Genomic DNA, 24,653 nt, shown 5'->3' on the forward strand with positions numbered 1-24,653 from the left:
GTTTACGGTAGATTCCTTTAAATACAGTCGTGGCACAGTCCAGTCTGTTAATTAATATATGAAAGATAAAGATAGGTACAGCCCATACCCGCCATGCCTCAATCACCTTATGTTGGTTATCCTAGCCGCCCAGAGCAATTTAACCCTATAACTTAGTGATAACGCATCCCTCCGACACCAGTGGAGGATGGATGACAAGGAAGGAGAAAGAATGAAAGACAATTACGAAAGAGGAATACACAGACAGATCAAGATAAAGAGCAAGTAAGCAAGGGATGATCCACCCACCCACAGACTGATTTACCTACGACTTGCAAACCTACAACTCAACCCTCATCTCATCATCCGCAGAAGACGACGAGCCCTCCCTGGCCTTCTCCTCATTCTCATTCTCCTTCTGGGCCTGCCACTCGCGCGACATCAACGCCGCGACGTTTCGCCCCATCAAGGCGCTCGTTTCCATTGTCGAGATGAAACTCTCAATGCCACCCGTATACCAGATATGGGGGGCGAGAAGGGGGTCCTCGAATGTGACGCGGGGGTAGACGAAAGGGTAGGGACGCCAGATCTTCTCGTGGAACCAGCTGACGTCTCGCTTGGGGAGGTCGCCTATGGAGGTAGTGGAGTCGCTCGCGGAGGTCTCCAGGCCGAGGATGGATTTCATGAACTTGGCGGTTGGTCGTTCGGGGGAGAAGATCTTGTAGACGTAGTGCTTGCCCTCTGCTGGGTCCGGGGCAGGGACTGTCCGCAGGGTGCTGATGCTCCAGAAGCCGGCGGGGCCGACGCCGGCTTCGCTCTTTCCGAGGTCGGTTCCGGGGGGAAGGGTGGTGAGGATGGTTTCGGGGGTGTGGGCGTCCGGGTCGGTCAGGCCGAAGTATTTGGGGGAGATGCGGTGGGGGGAGGAGAAGAGGGTTACGTGGAGTTTGACGAAGGGGATCTCGTCGGGGGTTTTCTTGGGTGGGGGGGTGATGGTGATGTCGGCGAATTGCCACGGGCCGGCGATGACGACTTCGTCGAAGTCAAGCTGCTCTGGGGATGGGTTGTTTGTGTTTGTCTGGAAGGTGAGGGTTGATGGGCCGTTGGGGGCCCAGTCGATGGATGTCACGGTGTGGTTTAGACGGACGTCGGCGTGGGATAGATTGAGCATTCCGTCGAAGATCAGCCAGTTTCCTCCTTCGACGGACATGGCACCGTCGGTTGCCATGCAGACCATGGTCTCGAGACCGTGGATCAGAGGCAGGTTCTGACCGTAGTTGACGCGAGTGCTTGCTTGGATGACTTCGCGGGAGAACTCGGAGGAGATTGAATTCTTCTGGAGGAAGAATGCTCCGGAGACGGCGGTGGTGTTGAGCAGACCTGCTGCTTCCGTGGCTAGGGTGAGGGACTCGAAGGGGAAGATGGGCTCGTCGTAGAGGTCGAGGAACTTGTTGACCGTGAACTTCATTAGGCGATAGGTTCTGATCGGTGCCAGGCCATACTTCCAGATCAGTTTGGCGATGTTCCACCAGCTGGAACTGTCCTTCATCACGAATGCGAACTGCTCTCCGTCCCAGACGCCAATGGTGTCTTCCGTCTCGCGGGGTCGCAAATAGTTTGCACTCGTGACATGCAGTCCGAGTTCCTTGGATGCATTGACCAGGTGTTGATTGATATCGACGAAGATTGATGCGCCCAGCTCGACCGGGTTGGCTGGGTTGTCGAGGACATTGACCGTGGTTGAGCGACCACCAACATAGGAAGAGCGTTCGAAGACAGTGATGTTGACGGGGATTTGCAAGGCGTCTGCATACTTGCGCAGGGAATATGCCGTAGTGGATCCTGCGGCTCCAGCTCCTACCCCGGATGTGAGCTTAAGGGAATGGGTCCGTCAGTATGGGGACGTCTCACCGATCACGGCGACCCTCTTGGCTGGTGTGACCTCAGAGGAGGCAGATGCAGCATGGCCCAGAGGGATCAGGCATAGAGTGATCACATAGCATAGGACATGAGCGTAGAGGGAGAACCGAAAGAATCTGTATCTAGAAGAGGAATCCATAAGTGGAAGCGATATAACGGTCACTTTGTAGAGCAATTCAGGTTGAGCGAGTTAGTAGTAGTGCTTATTGAAGCTGCTATTGACAGTGCCGAGATTCAGCGAACAGCTTCTCAACTCATTCTTTGAAGCTTGAACGGTGCTTTACCCGAGATAATCAGCCTCTTCCAGAGACGACTGAGCTGGCGATGAGATGTGGAGACGCAATTGATGGCGACCAGCAGGGTGTTGTAGAAGATGGCCGGTGAGGAGAGGAAGGCGATGAGGTGATCATCGCAATGGATACCTCAGGTACGCACAGCCCTAGTCCGGATGCGGACTAGCGGGTCCCGGGGCGGATTGCGGCCTGGAACTTTTCCGCTTTGGGCCGCCATCTTTTTTTCTGCCAGAAAAAAACCCGGTCAAGAAACAAGAAGAAACACCAGACCCTCAGCTCAGATCACGTCGTGCGATCTGCTATCCCAGAGGAAGCTCAGCTCAGTTTGTCTGCTTCTTGACTGCCGACACATCCTCCACACCCTCTCACTCTCCCCGATTGACCCAGTCAGCCCTCAGCCCCATCCCCTCCACCATGGATCCCTATGACAGCGACTCCTCCGGCTCCGAAGATGAGGGGGATACCGGTGTTCTTCTGGGCTACGCTGCCGACGAGATGATCGAAGACACAATCAGTCATCTGGGAGGCTGGCCGGTACGCATCACCATCTCTCCCCTACAGTTTTCCCACTTGAACCCTCCCCCCCGTCACTAACCACGATTTCCTCTCCCAGACCTGGCTCGACGACGCTACCCCGCCTCCGGGCGACTTCGCCAAATGCAAAGTCTGCAACCAACCCATGCTCCTCCTCATCGAACTGCACGGCGACCTCCCCGATGACTTCCCCCACGACGAAAGACGGCTCTACATCCTCTCGTGTCCGAGAAAGGCCTGCAATCGCAAGCCAGGCAGTATCCGGGCTCTGCGCGCCACCAGAAAATTGAAGGTTGAAAAGCCCCGCCCCAAGAAGGAGGAAAAGCAACCGCAAGAAGTAGCAGAGGAGAAGAAGGAGGAGGAGGAGAAGAACGACCCTCCGGCCCCCAAGCAGGATCTTGGAGCCAGTCTATTCGGTTCGTCCACTCTCACCGGCAGTGTCTCCGCCAGCGCGAACCCCTTCTCTTCGTCCCCCGCCGCGCAATCCAACAACGCCAACCCATTTGCCAACCCATTTGCGGCCCCTGCCCCCTCCCCGGGTCTCGCAGCCAAACCCACCCCAACAGCCACCCCAACAGCCACCCCAACAACAACAACAACAACAACAACAACAACAACAGCTAACACCCTCTCCGAATCCTTCGCCGACAAAGTCCGGGTCTCCTCCCCCCCACCCTCCACCGCAAACCTCAACCTCCTCCCACCCCCCGAAGCCGCCAGCGGGCCCTCCGCGCCCTGGCCCGCGCAATCCGATTTCCCAGCCCCGTACACCCAATTCTTCCTCGACGCCGAATATGAGCAGCTCTCGCGGCCCTCGACCCCGACGATCCCGGATAACGTCACCATCGACAACACGGAAGAGGAGGGCCCCGGCGGCTCATCCAGAGGAGGAGAGCTGAAGGATACATTCGAATCCGACCTCGACAAGGCCTTCATCCGCTTCTCCACCCGTCTCGGTCAGAACCCCGAACAAGTCTTGCGCTACCAGTTCCGCGGCTCCCCGCTCCTCTACTCCTTTACCGACCCCGTCGGGAAACGCCTCCACGACAAGTCCCCTGCTGCTGCTGCGCGCGGCGTCTCAACCGTCGCCGTCGGAAACCCCAGCCGTATCCCCCGCTGCGAATACTGCGGTAGCGAGCGCGTGTTCGAGTTCCAGCTCGTGCCCCACGCCATCAGTGTGCTGGAGGAGGGGCGCGAGGACGTCGGCCTCGCCAAGGATGATGCCGGTATGGAGTGGGGGACTATCATCCTGGGGGTCTGCGCCAAGGATTGCGGTCCCAAGGAGGTCGGTGTCGTCGGCTACCGTGAGGAATGGGCCGGCGTGCAGTGGGAGGAGGCGGCGAAATAGCCTGGACGTCCGACTGGTTTGGTTTTACGCTTCGCTATGATGTTGATGTTGATGTTGATGACCATATACATACATGCATAGACACCTGTTGGGTTTAGTTTGCGAGAAAAGTACCATCTATTTATCTATGTTTCCATCTATTTCTATACATCACTTGCTCGTGATTCGCTGTGCTAGGTAGGCTACGTAGTACAGCAATATCCTCCCATACGATGAAACAAATACCCACCCAACCTCCACTATTACAAGCAACCAACCCGGAACAGGACAGGACAGTTATATCTTCAGTGAAATGTATTCTTTTAACTCAATTCATCATCCACGTAGAGAGAAACATGCTGAGGATACGATATGGTATGATATCATATCATATGATCGTATGAGGAGGGGAAAAAAGGAAAAGAAAAAGGAGAAAAAGATGATGACGATGATAAATCACAACCTAGTCATGCGAAGCAAACTCAAAACGCCAATTGCGCCAGGTCCGTCCGGACTGTTTCTGTTTCCCCAACCCATGCTGGTTTATCCCCCCCCGTCATCATCATCTTTTTTGTTGAGTTGAGGCTTGGAGCTCGTGCGTAGTATGCGTTGTCACATGCATGCATGGGATTGAGATTCCGAAGTGAGCGGATAGGGGACACTTCGTTTTTCCCTCTCTCTCTCTCTCCCTTTTTACGGTCTTTGTCCTTTTCTCTTTTTTTACCCTTCTCGATAGAGAGGGAGAGAGGTAGAAAGAGAAAGAGAGAAAGACCGAGATCTAGATCTGGGGGTTCGTGACCCAGGGAGATCTTCATTCGAGGCAAAGCACGCGAAAAAAATATTAGCAAGAATAAGGGAAATGGGAATCAAGGACGAGTTGCGGTGGCGACGGATATATAGTAAGGGTTTTCTTTCTGTGGGCTTTTTTTTCTTTCTTTCTTTCGCTATCCTATTCGCTCAGGCAGCCTGCTCGAAACCCCGACGGATGACACGACCGAACATGTCAACGCCCACCCGCTCGCTCTTGACCTCGCTGCGGACCTCGTTCTCCTTGTTGGAGGGAACCTTGATGACGGTGCCGGTGGCGCCGGTCTTGTCGACCTCCCAGCTGCAGACCTCGACGACGAACTTCTCGAGGGCCTCGCGGCTGCGCAGGTCGAGCCACTGCTCCAGGACCTCGGCGGGGATCTCACGGAAGGCCTTGCCCACCTCGACGGCGATGCGGATGCGGATGAGCTCCTCGAAGCCGGCGACGTCGGCAACCAGGTCGGCGTACAGGTCGTCAGAGTTCAGGGTCGACCAGAACTGGGTGTACTGGGCGGACTCGAGGAGGGTGGAGAGAAGGGCGAGCTTCTGGATGGACTCGACGAAGTCGGAGGAGTCCTCGGCGTCGGAGGACTGGAAGGGCTGGGTGTGGGCGGGGAGCAGGGCAAGGCAGAGAGAGAAGGCGGGAGAGGGGAAGACGGTCAGGGCCTTGACGAGGATGTTGGTGACGGGCTCCGCCTGGAGGAGGTGGGGGTTGAACTGGTAGCTGTTGTAGGAGACGTGGAATCGGTTAGCACGCCGGTCACGCCTGGCTGCGAATGCATGTAGTCATTGACGAGGTTTATTCGCTGAGATAGCTTTGGTTTTCAGGAGAATTGAAGACTCGACATTCCCCGATGGAGGGTGTCAGGTAATAGGAAACGTGATAATGATATGCAATTCTTCATCATGTAAAACCGATTATGTTCCTGGGTCGGAGCTCTGGCAGGGAAAGGTGTTCTGGGGGAAAGAGAAAGGGCGCAGGCACTCACAGCTTCAGCAGGGCCAGGTTGGCGTAGCAGTCGAAGGTCCGGTCCTCGCACTGTTGGGCGACATAGTCCTGGAAGACGGTGGTGGTCTCGGGGTTGTAACGGTCGAGGCCGCTGAGGATGGCATCGATGTTGGCCGGGCGGGTATCGCACTTGTCGAAGGTGACACCCATGTTGACGGATAGAGGGGGAGGAGGGGGGGAGGGGGCGTGGGAGGATGGGGGGGGTGTGGAGGAGGAGGATGGAGGATGAGATGCGGGATGAATGAATGAATGGACTGGCTGGCGGTTGGCGGTTGGGTTTGGCTGTGCGATTTTTCGATTGTCTCGCTGTGCGGCTGCCCGGCCGGAGCACTGCCGCTCTCGGATAGTTTATCCGGCCTGCCCTTTTCCCCTCATATTCTCCACTTCTCCATCTCCCTCCCTAACATGGACCACCACGGTCGGTAGGAATAGTATCCATGGGATTGAGATGCATTGAAATGGTCCAAGAATTGTTCGGCATGGTTCAGAAATAGTGCACGAACAGGTGATGCCACGGGTCGATCCACGCCTAGAACCCGTACCTGAAGCGGATCCGCTGGGAGGATGGTGGACTGACCTGCAGATCGTATGAGAGATGTAGATACTTAGTTTGTAGGGGAATGAAATGAACCCACCCCTGGGTAGGTAATCCCCCTGGTAGGGATTCGCCGTGTTTCCGGACTCCGGGGTGGGCAGATGGTAGGGATAGCCCGTGGTAGGGTTTCCCCGGCGGTGGGTGACGGGTGTAGGTGTAGCCCCAGGTAGGGTTTCCCCGTATATATAAGAAGATGGGTGCTGGCTGCTCTCCCCCAAGTCTTATTCCTGCAACTCAATGCCTTGGGATGAGGTAGAGACAGTTCATCATTCTACAATTCCATCTCTCTCGTTCTGCAGAGCTTAAATTGCTAAGCCTGAGCTCTACCCCCCCAACCTGGACGACCGTCAGGTATAGCTCCACCACCATGGACGTCATCCTGGATGTCCTCGACACGTTCGTGTTCGATCGAGTCTATGCATCGGTTCTCCCCATTGGCAATACCACTCTCGAATATGCCTTTCAGCCTCCCCTCAACCAACATGTTGGACGCTATTATCCTCTCCAGCCCTCCGAATGGGCCACCGCAAGCAGTTGGAAGCGTGATTACCTTCCACGACAGGCAGCGTCGCTGTTCTTCCTCATGTGGTAGGACAATAATCGAGCATACCAGGCCATACCAGACCATGAGGCTGACAACTCCCCTTCGCATGCACAGGTTCTTCGGGGTAGCCATGTACCTCTTCGGCAGCACACTCCTGTACCACACAATATTCGACAAGTCCCTCCTCCAACATCCGCGCATCCTCAAGAACCAAATCGCCTTGGAGATCAAGCAGGGCTTGCTTGCGATGCCAATCATGTCCATCCTCACGGTTCCCTTCTTCCTGACCGAGATCCGCGGCTGGTCCAAGCTGTACGACTTCGCCAGCGAGGCCCCATTCCCGGCATACAACTACCTCCAGTACCCACTCTTCATCGCCTTCACGGATTCGGGCATCTATTGGATCCACAGATGGCTGCACCACCCGTTGGTGTATCGGTGGCTACACAAGAAACATCACAAGTGGGTGGTGCCGACGCCCTTCGCGAGCTACGCCTTTAACCCCGTCGACGGGTGGTCCCAGAGTCTGCCCTACCATCTTTTCCCCATGCTTTTCCCGCTGCAAAAGAGCGCGTATATTGGTTTGTTCGTTTTTGTGACGATGTGGACCGTGGTGATCCGTAAGTTTTTCCCTTTGTGACGACCTCGGGTCGGTGTGAGTGTGTTCTGACTGCATCTAGATGACGCCGAGTGTCTCTCGCGCTCCGCCGTGGTCAATGGCCCCGAGTGCCATACCTTGCACCATCTGTACTTCAACTATAACTATGGGCAGTTCACGACCTTGTGGGATCGTCTCGGAGGGACGTATCGAAAAGCCAAGGGTGATGAGTTGAAGGCGGTTAAAACCCACTAGAGGGCGTTGGTGGTGTTACTTCATGATGGCACGTGGATCGTTCATAATATTATTGTAATGTAGGCGGGGGAAGGGAGGTTATTCATAACTGTACATATTAATACACGGGGCATGGCCCATTATGTCTTATCTGGGGCCGCAATATTTCGGATAAAATCGTTCAGGTTCGCCAGGTCGTCAGTCGCAGCATTCTCCAGATACCGGGAGCCCATACCACGCCCGCTGGTGCGGTCAAGCGTAGCAGTCAGGAGCAACCAGAGCTCTTCGGCATGCTTGGGATACCCCAGCTGCTGTGCCTTTTCCTTTGCCGCGCTACCGGCAAGGGAATCCCAGATGCTTCTCCAGTTCTCAGCGGCACGTTTTATCGTATTCGTTGATATCCATCCAAACAAGCCACTCCTCGCCTGAAAAGCGAGCGAGTGCATGGCTAATACTACGCTTAGCTCGACCATACTGACAAGCAACGTTACGCGGACGCACTTACCGTAAATTAAGATCAAGAAGTGTTCACCTACTAAGGAGCGACTCCACTGCACCAAGTCACCCGCAGCGTTCTCATCAAGCAGGCGTGTGATAAACTCTCTTAACGATGGCAGCGGACACGCCGTTGTATGCGCCGACGCAATTTCATTGAAGGATGATGCGTTCTCAGCTTCGAATACAGCAGAGCTCCAGGGAAAGTCACAATCCATCTCGAAGATTGAGAGTGCCGGGTGGTTGTTGAAACAAACTGTAAGGAACCCGTCCGCCAGGAAGGCCCAGCAAGCAATTCTGGGGACTCAGTCAGAGCTGCTCAACACTGGCTTATGAGTAGAACATGCCTTATGCTAACCTCCTCCGCTATCACTGACCGCCAGGTCGCCTCGTCACAGGCTCCAAGAGCCATGCTCCGCTTGGATTGAAAGATCCCCAACGATCGTATGGTAGATATCACACACGGGTGTCTAATTATGCGTATCCGCCGCCTGGTGCCCGTTTCGCCATGTCCAAACTGGAGCATCTCCACAATAAGCGCTCCTTGGATTACTTCCAAGGTGGGAAGGAGATGGGCGGGCCCTGTCGGAGATGGAGTGGTCGATAGATTCGCGAGCTGTCGAAAGATATACTCCTCAGCCACATCCAGAAGCCCGGTTGCCAAGGAGTTTCCGTCCTGCGAAGTAGCGTACGTTGCACCGGATAGAAAGATTGAAAGCAGAAGAGGGTTGGAAACCATCCCAGGATCGAATGTTGGGAAATGCACGATGGGAAGGTGCCAATGAAGGGACTGGAAGAAAGCAGAAATGAAGGTGGATAGATTATTGGCCGTAAAGAGGGAGGCCAACTCCGTCGTATCAAGCGGGTTCTGCAGACCAGCGCTAACCGGCTCCATAGATCTCGATGTCTCCGCCAGCTCAATCATGATGTCGTTAAGTTTGGTAGACAGTCTTGTTGAACATGTACTCTCGGGTAGAAAGGACATAGAAAAATGCTCACTCAATGTGGGCGGAGGTTGAAGGAATATGTCAGCGACTGAAAACCCCATCGTGTAATTGGGGATTGAATCGGGGGGGAAGAGCATATCTTCCGGTTGGAAATAAAATGGGTCAAGGTTCCTTTTGGTGGAGCTCCTCGCTGTCTCTGCGATTGCAAGCTTATCCTGCTTGACTGAAGGATCAGTGAAACGCGACAGGAAAAAGAACGGTTCGCCTTTCTTCTGGGGGCCACGCAAGAGCGGTGGTGGTGGAGAGGGCGGGCTTAGTTCCGAGAAATGCCCGGGGGAAGCAGTCGACTGATCCCTGAACGAACACTGTTTCCCGAGGGACTGACATCGAGAGCATGGGGCCTTTTTATCGCACGCTGCTTTTGCGGAGAAACATTCGTCACAGGACTGCTTTTTCCTCCCCGGCCTGGCTGCTGCCGGAGGAGGCTGGTTGTGCTTTCTGGCGCATATTTTACTATGTCTTCGCGCCACCTCCCTAAGGCAACCTTGAATTAGAATCCAGCACTACCGGAGACAGCCGGGATAGATGAGTTCGTACTGTTTCAGGAAAGATTTGTTGCAGAACGGACAGTTCGAGGAGGAGGCGCCGGTGTCTGTCAAGTTGTCGTTGTCGTTGTCAGTGAGTGTATGTGCGGGCCGCGGCCTTCCATGCAGTGCAAGTAATAATTAGGGGCCTGACGTGTCACCTCATGTCGGAGCAGATGGCTCCTTCTCCGATAGGATTTGTTGCACTGTGGGCACGGGAACATGCTGGAATGCTCATTCTGCCACTCTACTCGATAAGATCGCATGGGTTGTGGAAGAGGGAGGAAGATGGTCCGACTCGAGCGGACTCGACAGACGCCCCGACGCCGTTCCGCCATCCTATCCCGCTGACTCATCTAGGGGTTATGCACCCAGCATAACTCCCCTAGCCCTAGGTAGACCGAAGATGGAGAAAGAGCTCGAACTGCCTATGATGCAGAGACCCCCTGTGGAATACGATGCTTCCAGGCTGGAGATTATGAAGCAAGGCGGAAATCGCAGCAAAATGGCGATTTTACATACTCGTTACGTGGAACTATATATTTATTCAGGGCTGGTAATTTATTTGCCGACCACAAAAGTAAACACCGGTGACAGACTTGAAAAAGGCCCGATCGGCATTCCCAGTGGCCCTGTTTGTTTCCTGGACGGTGTGTTGTGGAATTATTGCGGCCAGGGATGAGCTGCAGGCAAACTCCGCATCGATCATCCCCGCGGGGAAGAATAGATCCAAGTCCCCCCATCATTCCCGCCCGACTTCCTTCCTCGTCAACTTGGATCTCTCCCCAGTTTGCCATTCACCACTACACACTCTCCTGCCTCCCTCCCTAGGTAGGACTTGGTCACCATGCGAATTCTCAAGATCGGGACTGGCCACGAGCTGGCGCCCTTGCTGCTAGGAATGGTGAAAGCCAGTTTGGCCTCCGAGGTGGATTATTCTCAGTATGTCAACCCTTTTATGGGATCCGAGGGCCCTTATCCGGGTCAAGGTTATGGAGGGGGTGACATCTTCGTCGGTGGTGCGCGGCCCTTTGGAGTCGCGAAGGTAGGAATCGACACCACCGCTGCGAACTGGAGTACGGCGGTGCTGAACGGGGGGTGGACGCCTGATGGGAATGTCACTGCAGTCAGTATGTGTTTCTGGCTAAAGATGCTACTTATAGTTGAACCTAACTGTCTTCCCTTTTCTTTTCCAGGTATGATGCATGAGAGCGGCACTGGGGGCGCCCCGAAGTACGGCCTCATTCCCCAGATGCCCTTAACTTCGGTCACAAGCCCGGTGAATATACTGGATAACCTCACATACAGCCAGCCCAGAGTAAGAAAGTACACTCGTTTCTGACTGGTTTATGCATTCTCACATGGAAGACAGGTTGGTAATGACTCAGCCAGTGTGGGGTACTTCAAAACACAACTGCAGAGTGGTGTCCAGATAGAACTGTCCGCCTCTCGTCATGCCGGTATCATGCAGTATATGTTCCCTGATGGCGAGAAGCATGTGTTGGTTGATCTCTCTCATGTATGAACCTGAATCGCACCTCCCATAGGATAAAAGCTCACCGTGGCCAAGTACCTTCCGGGATCACCAGGTGATGCGAACGGCCAGTTCTATGTCGGCGGAGAGATCCAAATTGAAGATGGTGGGAAAGCATATACCGGCTATGGCACGTATGTTGGTGGCTGGAACAACGGTCTGCAATTCGACCCTAGACTACTGAGCACGCATGTTAACCAAGCCAACAGGCGCGCCTTTTACGGTTTATTTCTACGGCGAGTTCTCATCGGCACCAGAAATGGCTCAGACCTTTACTGGTACCAACACAGACCCAATGCCGCGATATCAGAACCTAGCAAACGGGGGTGTGGCCCAGCCAACATATGGGAACAACTCTGACAAGGCAACCTCGGGACCGATGAACGATCGCATAGGAGTGCTTTTCAGCTGGGACTCTGAGTCGAGCTCCCAAATTATCTCTCGGGTTGGCATCTCGCTCATCTCCACGGAACAGGCCCAGTCATACATAGCGGCTGAAATCCCTTCCTGGAGCCTTAACGACACCGTGCAGTCTGCGGTAGAAGAGTGGAACCAGGATGTTTTGGGTAAGACACGAGTGTCTCTCGATAGCGCAGCAAACATGACAAATGTTAGGCTGCTTTACAGCTCTCTTTATTTTATCCACCTGATGCCTTCTGATCGGACAGGGGAAAATCCCCTTTGGCAGTCAGATGAGCCCTTCTGGGATGATTTTTATACGCTTTGTTAGTATCAGCATTTTTCTCCGTGGCAGAACTTGCATTAACCCACATTTAGGGGATATCTTTCGCTGCACTGTCAGCTTCTATCATATATATCAGCCCACCTACTACGAGTCCATGATCCGAGGGCTCATTGACATTTGGAAGTGAGTGATAGAAATGAATGGCGGGAAGCAAGGTGAATACAATCGACGAGGCTAACAATGACCAACAGACACCAGGGCTTTCTCCCAGATGGACGCTCGGGGAACTGGAATGGGCTGGTTCAGGGTGGCTCCAATGCGGACAACATGCTGGCAGATGCCTACGTCAAGGGTTTGCGCGGCGCAATCAACTGGACGGACGGCTATGCTGCAATGAAGACGGACGCAGAGGTTATTCCGTACAACACCTATGATCCTACTGATCTTTCCGCCAGTACCAAAGAGGGGCGCGGCGCCTTGGGCGACTGGCTAGAGCTCGGATATGTGTCGGAAGATCAAAACACACGTTGCATCTCCAGGACTGTGGAGTACAGTCTCAATGACTTTGCCGTGAGTCAGGTCGCCAGCGGAGAAAGTCCGGGCGACCAGGAAAAGTACATGAACCGGTCTGCTGGCTGGCAAAAGATATGGAACCCCGATGTGGAGAGTTTGAACTTTACCGGATTCCTGGCGCCCAAGTTCTCGAATGGCACGTTCAACAATACCGGTTATGATCCCCGTTACTGCTATGAATGCGAATGGCACGCGTATACCTACGAAGGGGTGCCCTGGGGTAAGTCGATAGAAACCGAAGTATAGAAAGGGTCTAACGAAGATACTTCCCTAGAATACTCCTTTGTGATACCTCATGATATGGAAACGTTGATTAGTCTCATGGGCGGAGCAGACACTTTTGACTCCCGGTTGGACATCATGGTAAGACGTCCGACTGGTTTGAGTAAACTGCTAGCTGAATTTTTGTAGTTTGAGCCGAATATGTCCGTCCAGAATCTTGGTTCAAACGGCGCTGGAATCACAACGATCCTTAACATTGGGTAAGCGCAATGCCAGCAGATTATCATATATATACCATGTCGAGACTGACCTGCGTGCGAAAGAAACGAACCTGACTTTGCAACCCCGTATCTTTACAACTACATCAACAAGCAAGCTAAGAGCGTCCAGAGGTCCAGAGGACTCGGATATCAATAGTAAGTAAACCATAAGTCAGAACCCACCGCAAACGCAGATTACTCACCCAATAAACCAGCTTCAAAGATGAGGCCTACGGGGTCCCGGGGAACAGCGACGCAGGGGCCATGAACTCGTGGCTCTTGTGGCAAATGCTGGGGATCTACCCCGTTGTCACGCAGCCCGTGTATCTCATTGCGTCTCCCTGGTTCCCTGACCTCAACATGACAATCAACGGGAACCAGACATTGCGTATCATCGCCAACGGACTGGACGAGGGCTACTACGTGCAGAGTGTGAAGATCAATGGCCAATCCTGGACAAAGAACTGGTTCGACCACGAGGATATCATGGCCCAGGGAGGCACACTCGAGTTCGAACTCGGCCCGGAAGCAAAAGACTGGGAGACTGGAAGTGTGCCTCCGTCACCAGGGCACCGGATTATATGAGCACACCACTGGGTCGCCTGTATACAGCGACTCTAATCTAGTTAGACACCTCATTGGTGGGTTCCAGTCATGACGAATCCACAGAATTCTGGCCTGCCATAGGAGATACCATCGAGCTTGATCATCACCTGATTGATGGGGTATCTTGTGTACGACGCATGCCTTTGACCTCATTGGCAAATCGTAGACCAGCATCAACCCGGTAGTTACTTCCGCACTTCTGCCGCGGGACATTTTGAACAAAAGACGCAATCATGTCAAGGTAGCCCAGACCACCCTGAATCCATGTGAAGTAAGCATCAGATGATGACGATCACCAATAATCGATGCCTGTATCATCCTCCATTGGACGGAGACCACGAGCATGATTGTCAGATATCAAGCTCTGGCCGTGAACAATGAAGATCGCTGCTCCATGCGGCCATGGCCTGCAGGCGCGAACTCAAAGACGTGTGATTGACGTCAACGGATGAGACGGGCTGGGATTGAGATGTGTGAGTGATACACACCCACAAAGAACCTGGCGATAGTTACTATAAGACAGATCGATCCATTATTGAATCCAATCTGCTGGATTCGTTCTCCTGTGCTGCCATGCACCAGTCAGTCTCCGGTGCCAGTGCCAGTGCCAGTCTCACCCTGACCACCACTACCTCCTCCTCCTCCCCACTATTCCAATTCCCATTCCCATTCTTATTTTTATGGTCGTTGATAATTGATAAATATCTATACATACCATGGTACGTCCACACCCTCACCCATGGCTCTCTGCGCCGCGGGCCGTGGTTTCCGAGCTATAGTTAGTAGACTGACGTACCTGAAAACCAGGCCCCCGTGCCCGTGCCCATGTCCGTGTCGTCCCTCCGCACTCGCGATGAGCCTAGCAGTGTCGGCGGCGGCGGCGGCTGCCCCAGCACCATCTCGGGTGGCGGCATCGCGGGAATCGTCCTCGGTACTATCGCCGGCACTCTCCTGCTGCTGTGGCTGTTTCGACTCTGCACGATGCCTCGGGAGGAAGGCGTTCTGACGACCCGAACTCAGCATCGACGGCGACGGCGACGACGGAGCCCCGGGTTTTATTATGTGGAGAAGCCGAGGGGGGAGGTGAGGAGGCCGGCGAAGGTTTATCTTAGTTGAATGGATTGAATTGGTTGGGTCTGGGTTTGAGTTGGGGGACTGGGGAGAGGGAGAGGGAGAGAGAGATGGAGGAAAGATGGTCAGGTCAGGGAATGAGGATGGTCGGATGGATTGGATTGGATTGGATTGGATTGGATTGTGTTGGATTGTGTTGCTTTGCTTCCCTCGGAGTGGGAAATAATGGGTAATGATGGCTGGGATGGTATGGTATGTAATTAACCCGGACGGATGACACACGATAATCACGGTATCTTACAGACATGATTCATGCATGAGTTCAGGATCGGTTCTGCCTTACTCATCGGGCATGTCATCGGTACGGAGTAACTCAACCTTCATAAATCACCTCCAAGGCTGTAATGCCACCTGCAAGGCACAGGAGCATGATCATCTCGGCATGTCTGAAATCGTGAACAATGACCTCAGTTCAGGCCCAGGAACGAAAGAAGAATGCTTGGCGAACCTGAGACTGGCAGAATGGCGACTGCACAACCTCCCTCCATGTTTCTCTTGGCTCGCATGCATTCAGGTACTTCTTCACCCAGTCGCTCCCCTCGACTCCAACTGCTGATCATCATTTGCTTTCTCTGCATTGATTGACTATCGAGGGCTGGAGGATGTCGCTGACTCGCTGGTTTGCTTGCTACCCTGAGAGGCGTTCGACTAGACCAAACCTTTGCTGGAGCGTCCGATAGTCCGATGATTATCCTCCCCCTGATTATTATTATTCCAAAAGTATATCCCGAATGACAGACAAATAAAATTTTGCCGCAGTCTTGCCACTGGCCAATCACTCTTGCTGCGCTGAGCCACCGCCAGTCTGACTTTGTCTGCCATGGCAGTGGCGGGCGGCACTGACCTTGGACTGGCGCACTGCTGAGTGACTATGAGACCGGGACTCCACCGCTGGGGTTGGAGTCCCGTCCCTTGGACTCTTGGAGGCTTGGTGAGTGGGACGCTGGCCACACAGGTGCCTGGTGCCTGGTGCCTGGTGCGTGGGAGTGGGACGTTTGGACGCAAGGTCAACCACGGCATGTACCTATGATGTAAGTGCGTATGAAGCAGCAAGGTCCGGAGTATCTACGGAGTACGGAGTACCGTACCTGGGAAATCATACTTGCTTAAAACTACGGTGTGCAATTTGACTGGATTACTATTTACAGAGGGCCCCTCGGATATTAGACACTTGTTGTGTGATCCATGATCAGACTTATCTATCATATCCCGGAAGATCCAACGAACCTCGCAGGTCTCCTGAGCTGATTGGGTTGGGGAGGGACCATGGCCGGGCCCGGCGGGCCAATCATGACGGCGGGGGGGGGGGGGGAAGCATCCGAGCTCGCCGAGGCCAAGCGACTATTCCCCGGAACGGCTAGCATCAGGGCCAGGGACCACGCTAGGACGACTTAGTTGCTGAACCAGGGTAAATTTGCAGGGCGCCATGCCAGGTGCGGACTAGTCTCCCCCTCCTGGGCCGGGGAGTTTCCTGTTTCGAGTTGCCCCTTAATGTTTAGGGCCAGACTAGTGACATCCAATGCAGAAAAACGAGAGACATGCGCCTGCCCATCCCGGCCCCCCCCCCCGTTTTAAAAATAAGGACGAGAGCAGTAAGTAGATGCTATCTATGATTATTATTAGTATTCCCGCGACACAAAAAAAGGGAACCCGTCATAATTCCTTAATTAATCAATCATGTCCTCTCCTCCCTCCTCCTGTCGTTCGTTCCCCTCCGCGTCGTTCTCCTCCCTCCTTCTCCAACTCTTCTCCTCGCGGGTGGGCTTCATCACTACTCCTCGTGCGCCTTGATCGCACTGTCATTCATTTCGGATTCCCACTGTCGGCCCTCCCACGAACTGTCACTCTTTTTTCGGACGGTCCATCCTCGACCTCGACCTCAACAATCGCCGTCGCGTTCAAGCCCCCCATTCCCCCTTTATCGCGCCTTATCATCAATCATCACTCCCCCTCCCTCCCCCAAGAAACGGCGTTTTGACCCGCAGTTTCCCTGACTCGCTCCGCTCTCTTCCCCCTCTCCCCAACCTACAGCAGTCTTTTCCCCTTCCCCCGGGAGTGGTGACCCTGGACGACAACAACAGCATCCCATCATGTCGTTCTTCTATGTCTTGGCCCTGCTGGCGGCCAAGGTCTGTCTGGTGACCGCGCAGACCTACAGTAACTGCAACCCTCTCAACAAAACATGCCCCGCGGACCAAGCCCTCGGGACCAACCACACCTGGTACTTCAACAGCACGGTCGACGACACCATATGGAACGTCACCAACGACCAGATCTACTACACCGATGAGGGAGCGAACTTCACCATCGCAGAGAAGTTGCAGTCGCCCACATTACAGTCGAACTTCTATATCTTCTTTGGCATCGTCGAGTCTCATGTCAAGATGGCCAAGGGTGGTGGCGTGGTGAGCAGTGTGGTGCTCGAGTCGGACGATCTGGACGAGATCGACTGGGAGTGGGTGGGTTACAACACCAGCGGCGTGCAATCCAACTACTACGGCAAGGGTAACGATTCCTCCTGGGACCGTGCGGGCTACCACTATGTCCCCAACGCCGACACCGAGTTCCACAACTACACGACCTACTGGACGGCGGAGAAGCTCGAGTGGTGGATTGACGAGGAATTGGTCCGGACTCTCAACTACGAGGACGCCCTGGGTGGAAAGAACTACCCGCAGACCCCCAGCAACATTCGGTATGGTGTCTGGCCCGCGGGTGACCCCAGTGAGTCTCTCGGCACCATCGAGTGGGCCGGTGGTGAAATCAACTATACGGCAGGCCCGTACACCATGGTTGTCCAGAAGGTCCGTGTGCATGACTTCCACTCTGGCAAGGAGTATGAATACACCAACCATTCCGGCTCGTGGGAGAGTATCAAGGTTGTTGCGTAAGTGATCCTGAAGGCCGAGATGTCTTGCCGATCCACCAATACTGACTCGATTCATAGGGGCAACTCGACCACCGTGACGGAGCTCAACAAGGTTCCCAAGGAGACGCTTGCCGAGAAATGGGCGAAATTGTCGACGGGAGCGAAGACCGGTATCTATGTTGCCATTGCCGTGGTGGGCGCCGGTGCGGCCAGTGCCTTCATCTTCTTTTGCTTGAAGCAGCGCAAGAGTGGACGCCTCGAGCACGCCCTCAACGATGCTAAGTGGGATAGCGAACGGACCGAGATGGACAACTTCCAGTCCGAGTGGAAGCAAAGCGAATGGAGGCACAAGCCGAGGGGCTACCAACCAGTCAACTAGACCGTCCTGTTGGAAGGCCCCCCCCCCCCCCGACCCAGACGACCTCTGTGTCCATGATGAAAACGAAGAATTCGACCGTTATTTTAGAAGTCTCGTTCTGTTTCCCCGGGCGAGGCTTTGTACCTTGCTTCCCGGTGCGCACGGAGCCACTGCAACCACGCAGACCATGCTCACGCCTGCTTTGCTGGCCAAGGTCACGCGGGGGCTGTTCGCGAGCCTCTCGGGGCTCAAGCATCGACCCGTAGCGCACTTTTCCTCCTCCTTCTTCCCTTATCTTTGTAGGTCGTGTCTATATTGTCCTCTCCCTCAATCCCCTGTGCTCCATCCAGTCCCGTGCCATCGGGACGGAGCTCCTGTTCTCTGTATATACCAGCCTGCAACCCATGGGAACTATCTCAAACCAGTTGTAATTTTTGCTTTTTTTTTTTTTTTTTTTTTTTTTGTATCATCTCCAAATTATTGGAGGTAGCGCTGCAACGACTGAAGCTATTCCGGTTTCGGTAGACGGCTCCGATGACCTGAATGGACCGAGCCGCCGTCATCTCCATCGGCCATCGGCCATCGGTATCCCAGACGCGGAGCCGCGGGCCGGCTAGTTCGGGCTTAGGACTCATTTCTTCCAGAATCGACATCATGCATGATGCATCTTATACTCGCGGAGCATCCAACAATCTATAGATAGACGTAAGTACTAAGTAGATCGCCGTGTCGCTCATGTGAGCATCTACCTATATCTGTCTGCCTAACCCCCCCCCCTCCCCCCGACTCCTACATCATTGTCTCTAGGTAGGTATTTCTCCGCATGCCTTACCATCCGTCGATTGGTAGACGAGACGGGTCATATATCTGATACGATCCGAGTAAGATTGTAGGTACTCCGTATCTGGGTCCCCTCTTCGCTTGCATGCGCTAGCTAGATAGCTGGCCACTTGGCTCCATCGGGCATGCTGGGTCTGGGTCTGGGTCTGGGCCCATGTTGGGTTGGTTAGAGACTCAATTAAGTACCGTTTATTGGGTGGGTGGCCGGGCTAGGCATGCGGTGCAGTGGTTCGAAACTGCGACGGCGACGGCGGCGCGGTGCTTGTGTGGGAGACGCCGGATGCTTACTTAGTTACTTCTAGAAGGATGGGAGGGTGGTTCGTTTCGTTTTGTGTGACGTGCTGTATTTGTATGATGTGTACGGAGTACTGTGTGGCCTGACGGAGGGTGTTACTACCTGCTGCTAGTTGTTGACATGGATGGCTGTTGGATGGGAAGGTGGTCAGTTGGAGGGGTGGGAACATTCGGGTCAGATGGGAAGAAGAAGAATGGACGGGTGATTCTGCCATTCGGACGGGATGGATGGAATAGAATCCGTGAGGGGGAAAAGAAAACAAAAAACGATCCCGGTGCGACTCGAACGCACAACCTCTAGTACCGGAAACTAATGCGCTACCATTGCGCCACGAGACCAATTGCTGAATATCAGCTGACCATTTCTGACTACATGAGCCTGGGCAAAGGATAGCGATCCATCCATGATACATCCCCGGCCAAACCTTGGATTCATCCCCTCCATCCTTCATCCACCTTCCTCCTTACCCCCATCCCGGCTCTCGGACAGTGAAGCGCCGCGCCCGCAGATCATAGGTCCCGACTCCCGTCCACTGCATCCAGTCAAGCTTCTATGAGAGGTCGGCGCTGGCGCACAGGCCGCTCCAGATCTGCCGTTTATCCAACAGCCGTCCATGGCTCTGTGTTCTCATCACCCCGCCCCCCTCCGCGCGTCTCTCATCGAGATGATAATGGTTATGCTCGTATATGCAGCCCCATGTCTCACGGCTGCCGGCCTTTGAATCGGTCAGTGTGCAGCAACGGCATGAATTCTCTCGCCATGCCGCGGCTCTGCATAACCGACCGTCTGGGATGATGCGTCTGCCTGGATGAGGGGTTTCATGCACTTCAGGCATCCCATCCACAATCATGTCAGAGTGAACCGTCCCGTTGCGTCCGTGATCTACAAAAGGCTCCTGTCACCGCGTCGGTCACTCCTTGCATCTCCAGGTTGCAACCATCAGGCAGTCTCCGGTCATCGTGAACCTACCCTTGTATATATTTCTGGTGCACGACCAGGCAGCAATACTATCCTCCCAGACAGGGGTTCTCATATGACAACAGTCCTATCTTTGTCACCATGAGCGAAGTGAAGCCAGTCCCCATCCCAGGACCCAAGGGGGTTCCTTTCCTGGGCAATATCTACGATGTCGAGCAAGAAGTGCCGCTGAGGAGTTATGAGTTGATGGCTGATAGCTATGGTGACCCCGCCTCTTCCCCCCCCATCTGCCCCGCCCCTCGTATTTGGATATTTCCCATGCAACCGCCTATCTGGTGTAAACGTTGGCTGACCCTGCGTTACCCCTCCAAGGCCCAATCTACCGCTTGACAACATACGGCCAGTCCAAGTTGTATGTCAGTAGTCATGAACTGGTCAACGAAATCTCCGATGGAGAACGATTTATCAAAGCAGTGGATGCGGGTCTGGAGGAGGTCCGCAACCTTACCCATGATGGCCTCTTCACAGCAAAGTACCCCGGAGAGGAGAATTGGCTTCTTGCACATCGCATTCTTCTGCCCGCTTTTGGGCCGCTGGCTATCCGGAACATGTTTGACGGTGAGTGGTAACCCCAGTGCGTGTCCCCAGAGTATGATGGTACCTTGATGGCTGATGGCTGGTAGAAATGTATGACATTTCCACTCAGCTGGTCCTAAAATGGGCCAGACAGGGCCCTGAGACTCCTATTATGGTCACGGAAGATTTTACCCGCTTGACCCTTGACTCCATCGCCCTATGTGCCATGGGCACCCGTTTCAATTCTTTCTACCATGAATCAATGCACCCTTTTGTGGAAGCGATGCTTGGTGTATTGGGGGGTGCCGGCCGTAGGTCGAGGCGCCCGGCCTTGGCGAACCAACTGCCTACCAGCGAAAACAATACGTTTTGGAACGACATTGCCTACATGAGGAATCTAGCGAAGGAGATTACCGAGGAGAGAAGGAGTCATCCGTCCGAGAAGAAAGACCTTCTCAATGCTCTCATCCTAGGCCGTGATCCTTCGTCAGGACAAGGCCTCAGTGACGACTCGATCATCAGTAACATGATCACATTTCTGATTGCTGGTATGGAGCTTCGTTATTCTAACTTTGTCACCTGACAGGCGCTGACTTTCTTACCACAGGACATGAAACCACATCTGGCATGCTGTCTTTCGTGTTCTACTTCTTGCTCAAGAACCCGCATGCGTACAAGAAGGCACAGGAAGAAGTTGACACGGTGATTGGACGACGCAAAATAACTGTGGATGATCTCTCCAAGGTGCCGTATATTAACGCGGTCCTGCGGGAAGCATTGCGACTCAGACCCACAGCTAGTATCATAAGAGTCCATGCCCATCCGACTAAGAATACCGAAGACCCGGTGACTCTAGCAAATGGCAAGTATGTTCTGAACAAGGGAGAGGGGATGTCTATTCTGCTTTCCAAACTGCATCGTGACCCTAAGGTCTGGGGATCGGATGCCGAAGAGTTTAAACCAGAGCGAATGCTGGACGAAAACTTCAATAGGCTGCCCCCGAATGCCTGGAAGCCATTTGGAAATGGCATGCGAGCCTGCATTGGACGTCCATTCGCCTGGCAAGAGGGCCTGCTGGCGGTGGCCTTGTTGCTGCAGAATTTCAACTTCCAGATGGACGACCCTAGCTATGACCTGCGGATCAAACAGACACTCACCATCAAGCCCAAGGATTTCAAGATCAAGGCAACCCTACGGCACGGAATGGATCCCATCTCCTTGGAGCCTGCCTTGAATAACAGTTTCGGGCCGCATGAGACTTCGGAAGTGTTTAGCAGAGACCGGAAGAGAGACGTGACCGCTCCTGCCGGGGACCCGAAGCCGATGCACATCTTCTTTGGCAGCAATACTGGCACCTGCGAGGCATTTGCGCGAAGAATGGCAGATGATGCCGTTACATACGGGTTTGCCGCGGAAGTCAAGTCGCTGGACTCGGCCACCGAGAATATCCCTAAGGAGGGTCCCGTTGTGATAATTGCCGCCTCATACGAAGGCCAGCCTGCTGATAATGCTGCCCACTTCTTCGAGTGGCTCAATGCGGTGAAAGGCAACGAGCTTGAGGGTGTCAATTATGCCGTGTTCGGTTGTGGTCATCGTAAGTGCATATCTTGCCCTTAGGGCTTCCTTCATCACCTTGTCCATTGCGCTCGTGCTTACCATCGGGTCTCTCAGACGACTGGCAGGCTACCTTCTATCGAATCCCCAAGACAATCAACCAGCTGGTGAGCGAGCATGGTGGAGATCGCTTGTGTGACATTGGATTCGTCGATACCGCCAACTCCGACATGTTCACCGATTTTGATAACTGGGGTGAATCCGCATTTTGGCCTGCCATCGCTTCAAAATACGGTACTAGTGATAAGTCGCAGGCCGGCAAGAAGGCCAGCACCGCCCTGCAGGTTGATATTAGCACGAAATCTCGAGCGACTACTTTGGGGCTCCAGTTGCAGGAGGGGTACGTGATCGAAAACCAGCTGCTGACGGCACCTGATGTTCCGGCAAAACGGCTGGTGCGGTTCAAGCTCCCAACAGACATGACCTATCAGTGCGGCGACTACCTTGCGGTGCTTCCCGTGAACCCACTTAATATTGTCCGTCGAGCAATCCGTCGGTTCAACCTTCCCTGGGATGCGATCTTGACGATCCGAAAACCATCGCAAGACTTGAGCGGGCCGTCAACTATCCCCTTGGACACGCCCATTTCTGCGTTCAGTCTTCTGGCCACATACGTCGAGCTGTCCCAGCCCGCCTCCAAGCGAGACCTCAACGTGCTGGCGGATGCGGCCGTCGCAGACGAAGAAGCCCAAGCCAAGCTGCGGTATATTGCAAACAGCCCCAGCCAGTTCACCAAGGAGGTCGTCGAGAAACGCCTGAGTCCGCTCGATATCTTGATCCGCCATCCTCTGATCAGCTTATCCATCGGGGACTTCCTTGCCATGCTCCCACCCATGCGCGTGCGCCAATACTCAATCTCGTCTTCCCCGTTGGTCGACCCATCCGAATGCTCCGTCACGGTATCGGTCCTCAACGCCCCATCTCTCTCCGGAACAGACGAGCCGTACGTTGGCGTGGCCTCCCACTTCCTATCCATTCTGCAACCTGGCGAGCGGGTCCACATCTCCGTCCGCCCATCTCACACCGGTTTCAGGCCCCCGACGGACCTCAACACGCCCATGATCATGGCCTGCACAGGGAGCGGCCTCGGCCCCTTCCGCGGCTTCATCATGGACCGCGCGCAGAAGATCCTCGGGCGCAGCGAGTCCCTCGAAGCCGAGAAACCCGCCAAAGCGATTCTTTTCGCCGGGTGTCGCACCCAAGGCAAGGACGACATCCACGCCGAGGAACTAGCAGAATGGTCCCGGCAGGGTATCGTGGATGTGAGATGGGCATATAGTCGGCCCCCTGAAGGCCAAAAGGGCCGGCACATTCAGGATAACATCACAGCCGATAGCCAGGAAGTGGTCTCTCTCTTCGGCCAGGGCGCTCGGATCTACGTCTGCGGAAGCACAGACGTGGGCAATGCGGTGCGGCAGGCCCTGAAGGGGATATTCCTCAATGTGCGCCGGGAGAAGTGCCTCGATCGCGGCGACGGATCTTTGCCGGAGGGGACGGATGAAACTGCCGAGGAATTCATGGAGGGGTTGAAGGCTAATATGCGGTATGCGACGGATGTGTTTGCGTAGGAGGGGGGGGGGGAAGCTTTTGACTTTGTTTCTGCTTGGCTTCGAAGTGAATGGTTATAGGGTTTAGGGATTGAAATTGAACGCGGGATGACCCGATGGTGTTGGTGAGGCATTTTTGCTATTGATTGTTTGGGCATTAAACTGTCCCGTGTTGGTGGTAGATTGGTCTCTCTATTAGTAAGTAGAGTACTGGAGGGGCGGGCCGCTCGGTCGCTCCAACAAGAGATACCAGACACCAGGGTCTAGCAGTAGACTCGGAAAACGTGTATCAGTCGATATAATCCCCATTCTTTCTTTTTTTTTTTTTTTTTCCCTTGTCATAATTAAGCCTGTCCGTCAAAGAATGGTATCTAAGAGTAGTACCAGTAGTACTGTGTGACAGGTCATGTGACCCGATCGTTCCTTCCCAGACGGGTTCCCCTCCATCCTTCCCTTTCCATGTAGCATCATCATCATCATCATCATCATCATCCACGAATCCATCGGATTGCCTTCTTCAGTGTCCAGTCAAAGCGCGGGGTCGCAAGCGCTCGGGCGAAAGTATGATGGACTCGATTGGATATCGGGTCCCTGCAACGGACACAACGGACAGACAACGGGGCTGAGGAGTGCTTCATAATGGTATGGGAGGCTTAATCTGGTTAAGCACTTCCACCACTCTACTCCGTATCTGGTGCTGATTTCACCAAGCCCACCCGCAATGCTAACCGGATCGGGAAACCTGTGCGGGGGCTGTGCTGG

General features: G+C 54.2%; 11 protein-coding genes and 1 non-coding gene across 12 annotated transcripts; 7 read left to right on the forward strand and 5 right to left on the reverse strand.

Moving 5' to 3' along the window:
• Window positions 1–30: 30 nt before the first annotated feature.
• On the reverse strand, window positions 31–2,250 carry BO70DRAFT_425303 (putative prenylcysteine lyase). Its single transcript, XM_025547671.1, has 2 exons — window positions 1,888–2,250; window positions 31–1,833 (listed from the first exon to the last, which is right to left on the reverse strand). Exons 1-2 carry the CDS (start codon window positions 2,033–2,035, stop codon window positions 320–322), a joined length of 1,662 nt encoding a protein of 553 aa, XP_025404367.1. The 5' UTR covers window positions 2,036–2,250; the 3' UTR covers window positions 31–319.
• A 210-nt stretch (window positions 2,251–2,460) lies between these two features.
• Window positions 2,461–4,185, forward strand: BO70DRAFT_357767 (small subunit rRNA maturation protein TSR4). Its single transcript, XM_025542117.1, has 2 exons — window positions 2,461–2,723; window positions 2,803–4,185. The coding sequence occupies exons 1-2, from the start codon at window positions 2,604–2,606 to the stop codon at window positions 4,069–4,071; spliced, it is 1,389 nt and encodes a 462-aa protein (XP_025404368.1). The 5' UTR covers window positions 2,461–2,603; the 3' UTR covers window positions 4,072–4,185.
• An 822-nt stretch (window positions 4,186–5,007) lies between these two features.
• On the reverse strand, window positions 5,008–6,016 carry BO70DRAFT_282865 (CSN8/PSMD8/EIF3K family protein; the record flags this gene model as incomplete). Its single annotated transcript, XM_025539061.1, has 2 exons — window positions 5,008–5,581; window positions 5,847–6,016. The coding sequence occupies 2 exons, from the start codon at window positions 6,014–6,016 to the stop codon at window positions 5,008–5,010; spliced, it is 744 nt and encodes a 247-aa protein (XP_025404369.1).
• A 22-nt stretch (window positions 6,017–6,038) lies between these two features.
• Window positions 6,039–6,431, forward strand: BO70DRAFT_357770 (uncharacterized protein). The gene has a single exon (XM_025542118.1). The coding sequence runs from the start codon at window positions 6,116–6,118 to the stop codon at window positions 6,290–6,292; it is 177 nt and encodes a 58-aa protein (XP_025404370.1). The 5' UTR covers window positions 6,039–6,115; the 3' UTR covers window positions 6,293–6,431.
• Window positions 6,432–6,541: 110 nt separating this feature from the next.
• BO70DRAFT_327912 (sterol desaturase family protein) lies at window positions 6,542–8,065 on the forward strand. The gene is made up of 3 exons (XM_025540719.1): window positions 6,542–7,049; window positions 7,120–7,625; window positions 7,686–8,065. The coding sequence occupies exons 1-3, from the start codon at window positions 6,829–6,831 to the stop codon at window positions 7,856–7,858; spliced, it is 900 nt and encodes a 299-aa protein (XP_025404371.1). The 5' UTR covers window positions 6,542–6,828; the 3' UTR covers window positions 7,859–8,065.
• BO70DRAFT_384110 (Zn(II)2Cys6 transcription factor) lies at window positions 7,497–10,087 on the reverse strand (the record flags this gene model as incomplete). The annotated part of the gene is made up of 3 exons (XM_025545630.1): window positions 7,497–8,629; window positions 8,680–9,773; window positions 10,025–10,087. The coding sequence occupies 3 exons, from the start codon at window positions 10,085–10,087 to the stop codon at window positions 7,978–7,980; spliced, it is 1,809 nt and encodes a 602-aa protein (XP_025404372.1). The 3' UTR covers window positions 7,497–7,977.
• A 623-nt stretch (window positions 10,088–10,710) lies between these two features.
• Window positions 10,711–13,907, forward strand: BO70DRAFT_384111 (uncharacterized protein; the record flags this gene model as incomplete). Its single annotated transcript, XM_025545631.1, has 11 exons — window positions 10,711–10,993; window positions 11,060–11,181; window positions 11,236–11,382; window positions 11,434–11,554; window positions 11,607–12,122; window positions 12,175–12,265; window positions 12,334–12,875; window positions 12,930–13,018; window positions 13,067–13,137; window positions 13,201–13,293; window positions 13,353–13,907. 11 exons carry the CDS (start codon window positions 10,711–10,713, stop codon window positions 13,720–13,722), a joined length of 2,445 nt encoding a protein of 814 aa, XP_025404373.1. The 3' UTR covers window positions 13,723–13,907.
• Window positions 13,908–14,248: 341 nt separating this feature from the next.
• Window positions 14,249–15,054, forward strand: BO70DRAFT_357773 (uncharacterized protein). Its single transcript, XM_025542119.1, has 2 exons — window positions 14,249–14,462; window positions 14,551–15,054. Exons 1-2 carry the CDS (start codon window positions 14,460–14,462, stop codon window positions 14,857–14,859), a joined length of 312 nt encoding a protein of 103 aa, XP_025404374.1. The 5' UTR covers window positions 14,249–14,459; the 3' UTR covers window positions 14,860–15,054.
• Window positions 15,055–15,327: 273 nt separating this feature from the next.
• Window positions 15,328–15,990, reverse strand: BO70DRAFT_15464 (uncharacterized protein). The gene has a single exon (XM_025538236.1). The coding sequence runs from the start codon at window positions 15,892–15,894 to the stop codon at window positions 15,523–15,525; it is 372 nt and encodes a 123-aa protein (XP_025404375.1). The 5' UTR covers window positions 15,895–15,990; the 3' UTR covers window positions 15,328–15,522.
• A 516-nt stretch (window positions 15,991–16,506) lies between these two features.
• On the forward strand, window positions 16,507–18,153 carry BO70DRAFT_357775 (glycoside hydrolase family 16 protein). Its single transcript, XM_025542120.1, has 2 exons — window positions 16,507–17,761; window positions 17,822–18,153. Exons 1-2 carry the CDS (start codon window positions 16,965–16,967, stop codon window positions 18,120–18,122), a joined length of 1,098 nt encoding a protein of 365 aa, XP_025404376.1. The 5' UTR covers window positions 16,507–16,964; the 3' UTR covers window positions 18,123–18,153.
• Window positions 18,154–19,502: 1,349 nt separating this feature from the next.
• On the reverse strand, window positions 19,503–19,574 carry BO70DRAFT_t22. Its single transcript has one exon. It is a non-coding gene; the product is annotated as a tRNA-Arg (tRNA).
• Window positions 19,575–20,295: 721 nt separating this feature from the next.
• Window positions 20,296–23,912, forward strand: BO70DRAFT_282583 (bifunctional cytochrome P450/NADPH--P450 reductase; the record flags this gene model as incomplete). The annotated part of the gene is made up of 5 exons (XM_025539051.1): window positions 20,296–20,416; window positions 20,527–20,772; window positions 20,838–21,278; window positions 21,338–22,324; window positions 22,402–23,912. The coding sequence occupies 5 exons, from the start codon at window positions 20,296–20,298 to the stop codon at window positions 23,910–23,912; spliced, it is 3,306 nt and encodes a 1,101-aa protein (XP_025404377.1).
• Between the last annotated feature and the right edge of the window lie 741 nt (window positions 23,913–24,653).

This window comes from Aspergillus heteromorphus, assembly GCF_003184545.1.
Source record: "Aspergillus heteromorphus CBS 117.55 chromosome Unknown BO70scaffold_1, whole genome shotgun sequence".
Classification (NCBI taxonomy): domain Eukaryota; kingdom Fungi; phylum Ascomycota; class Eurotiomycetes; order Eurotiales; family Aspergillaceae; genus Aspergillus; species Aspergillus heteromorphus.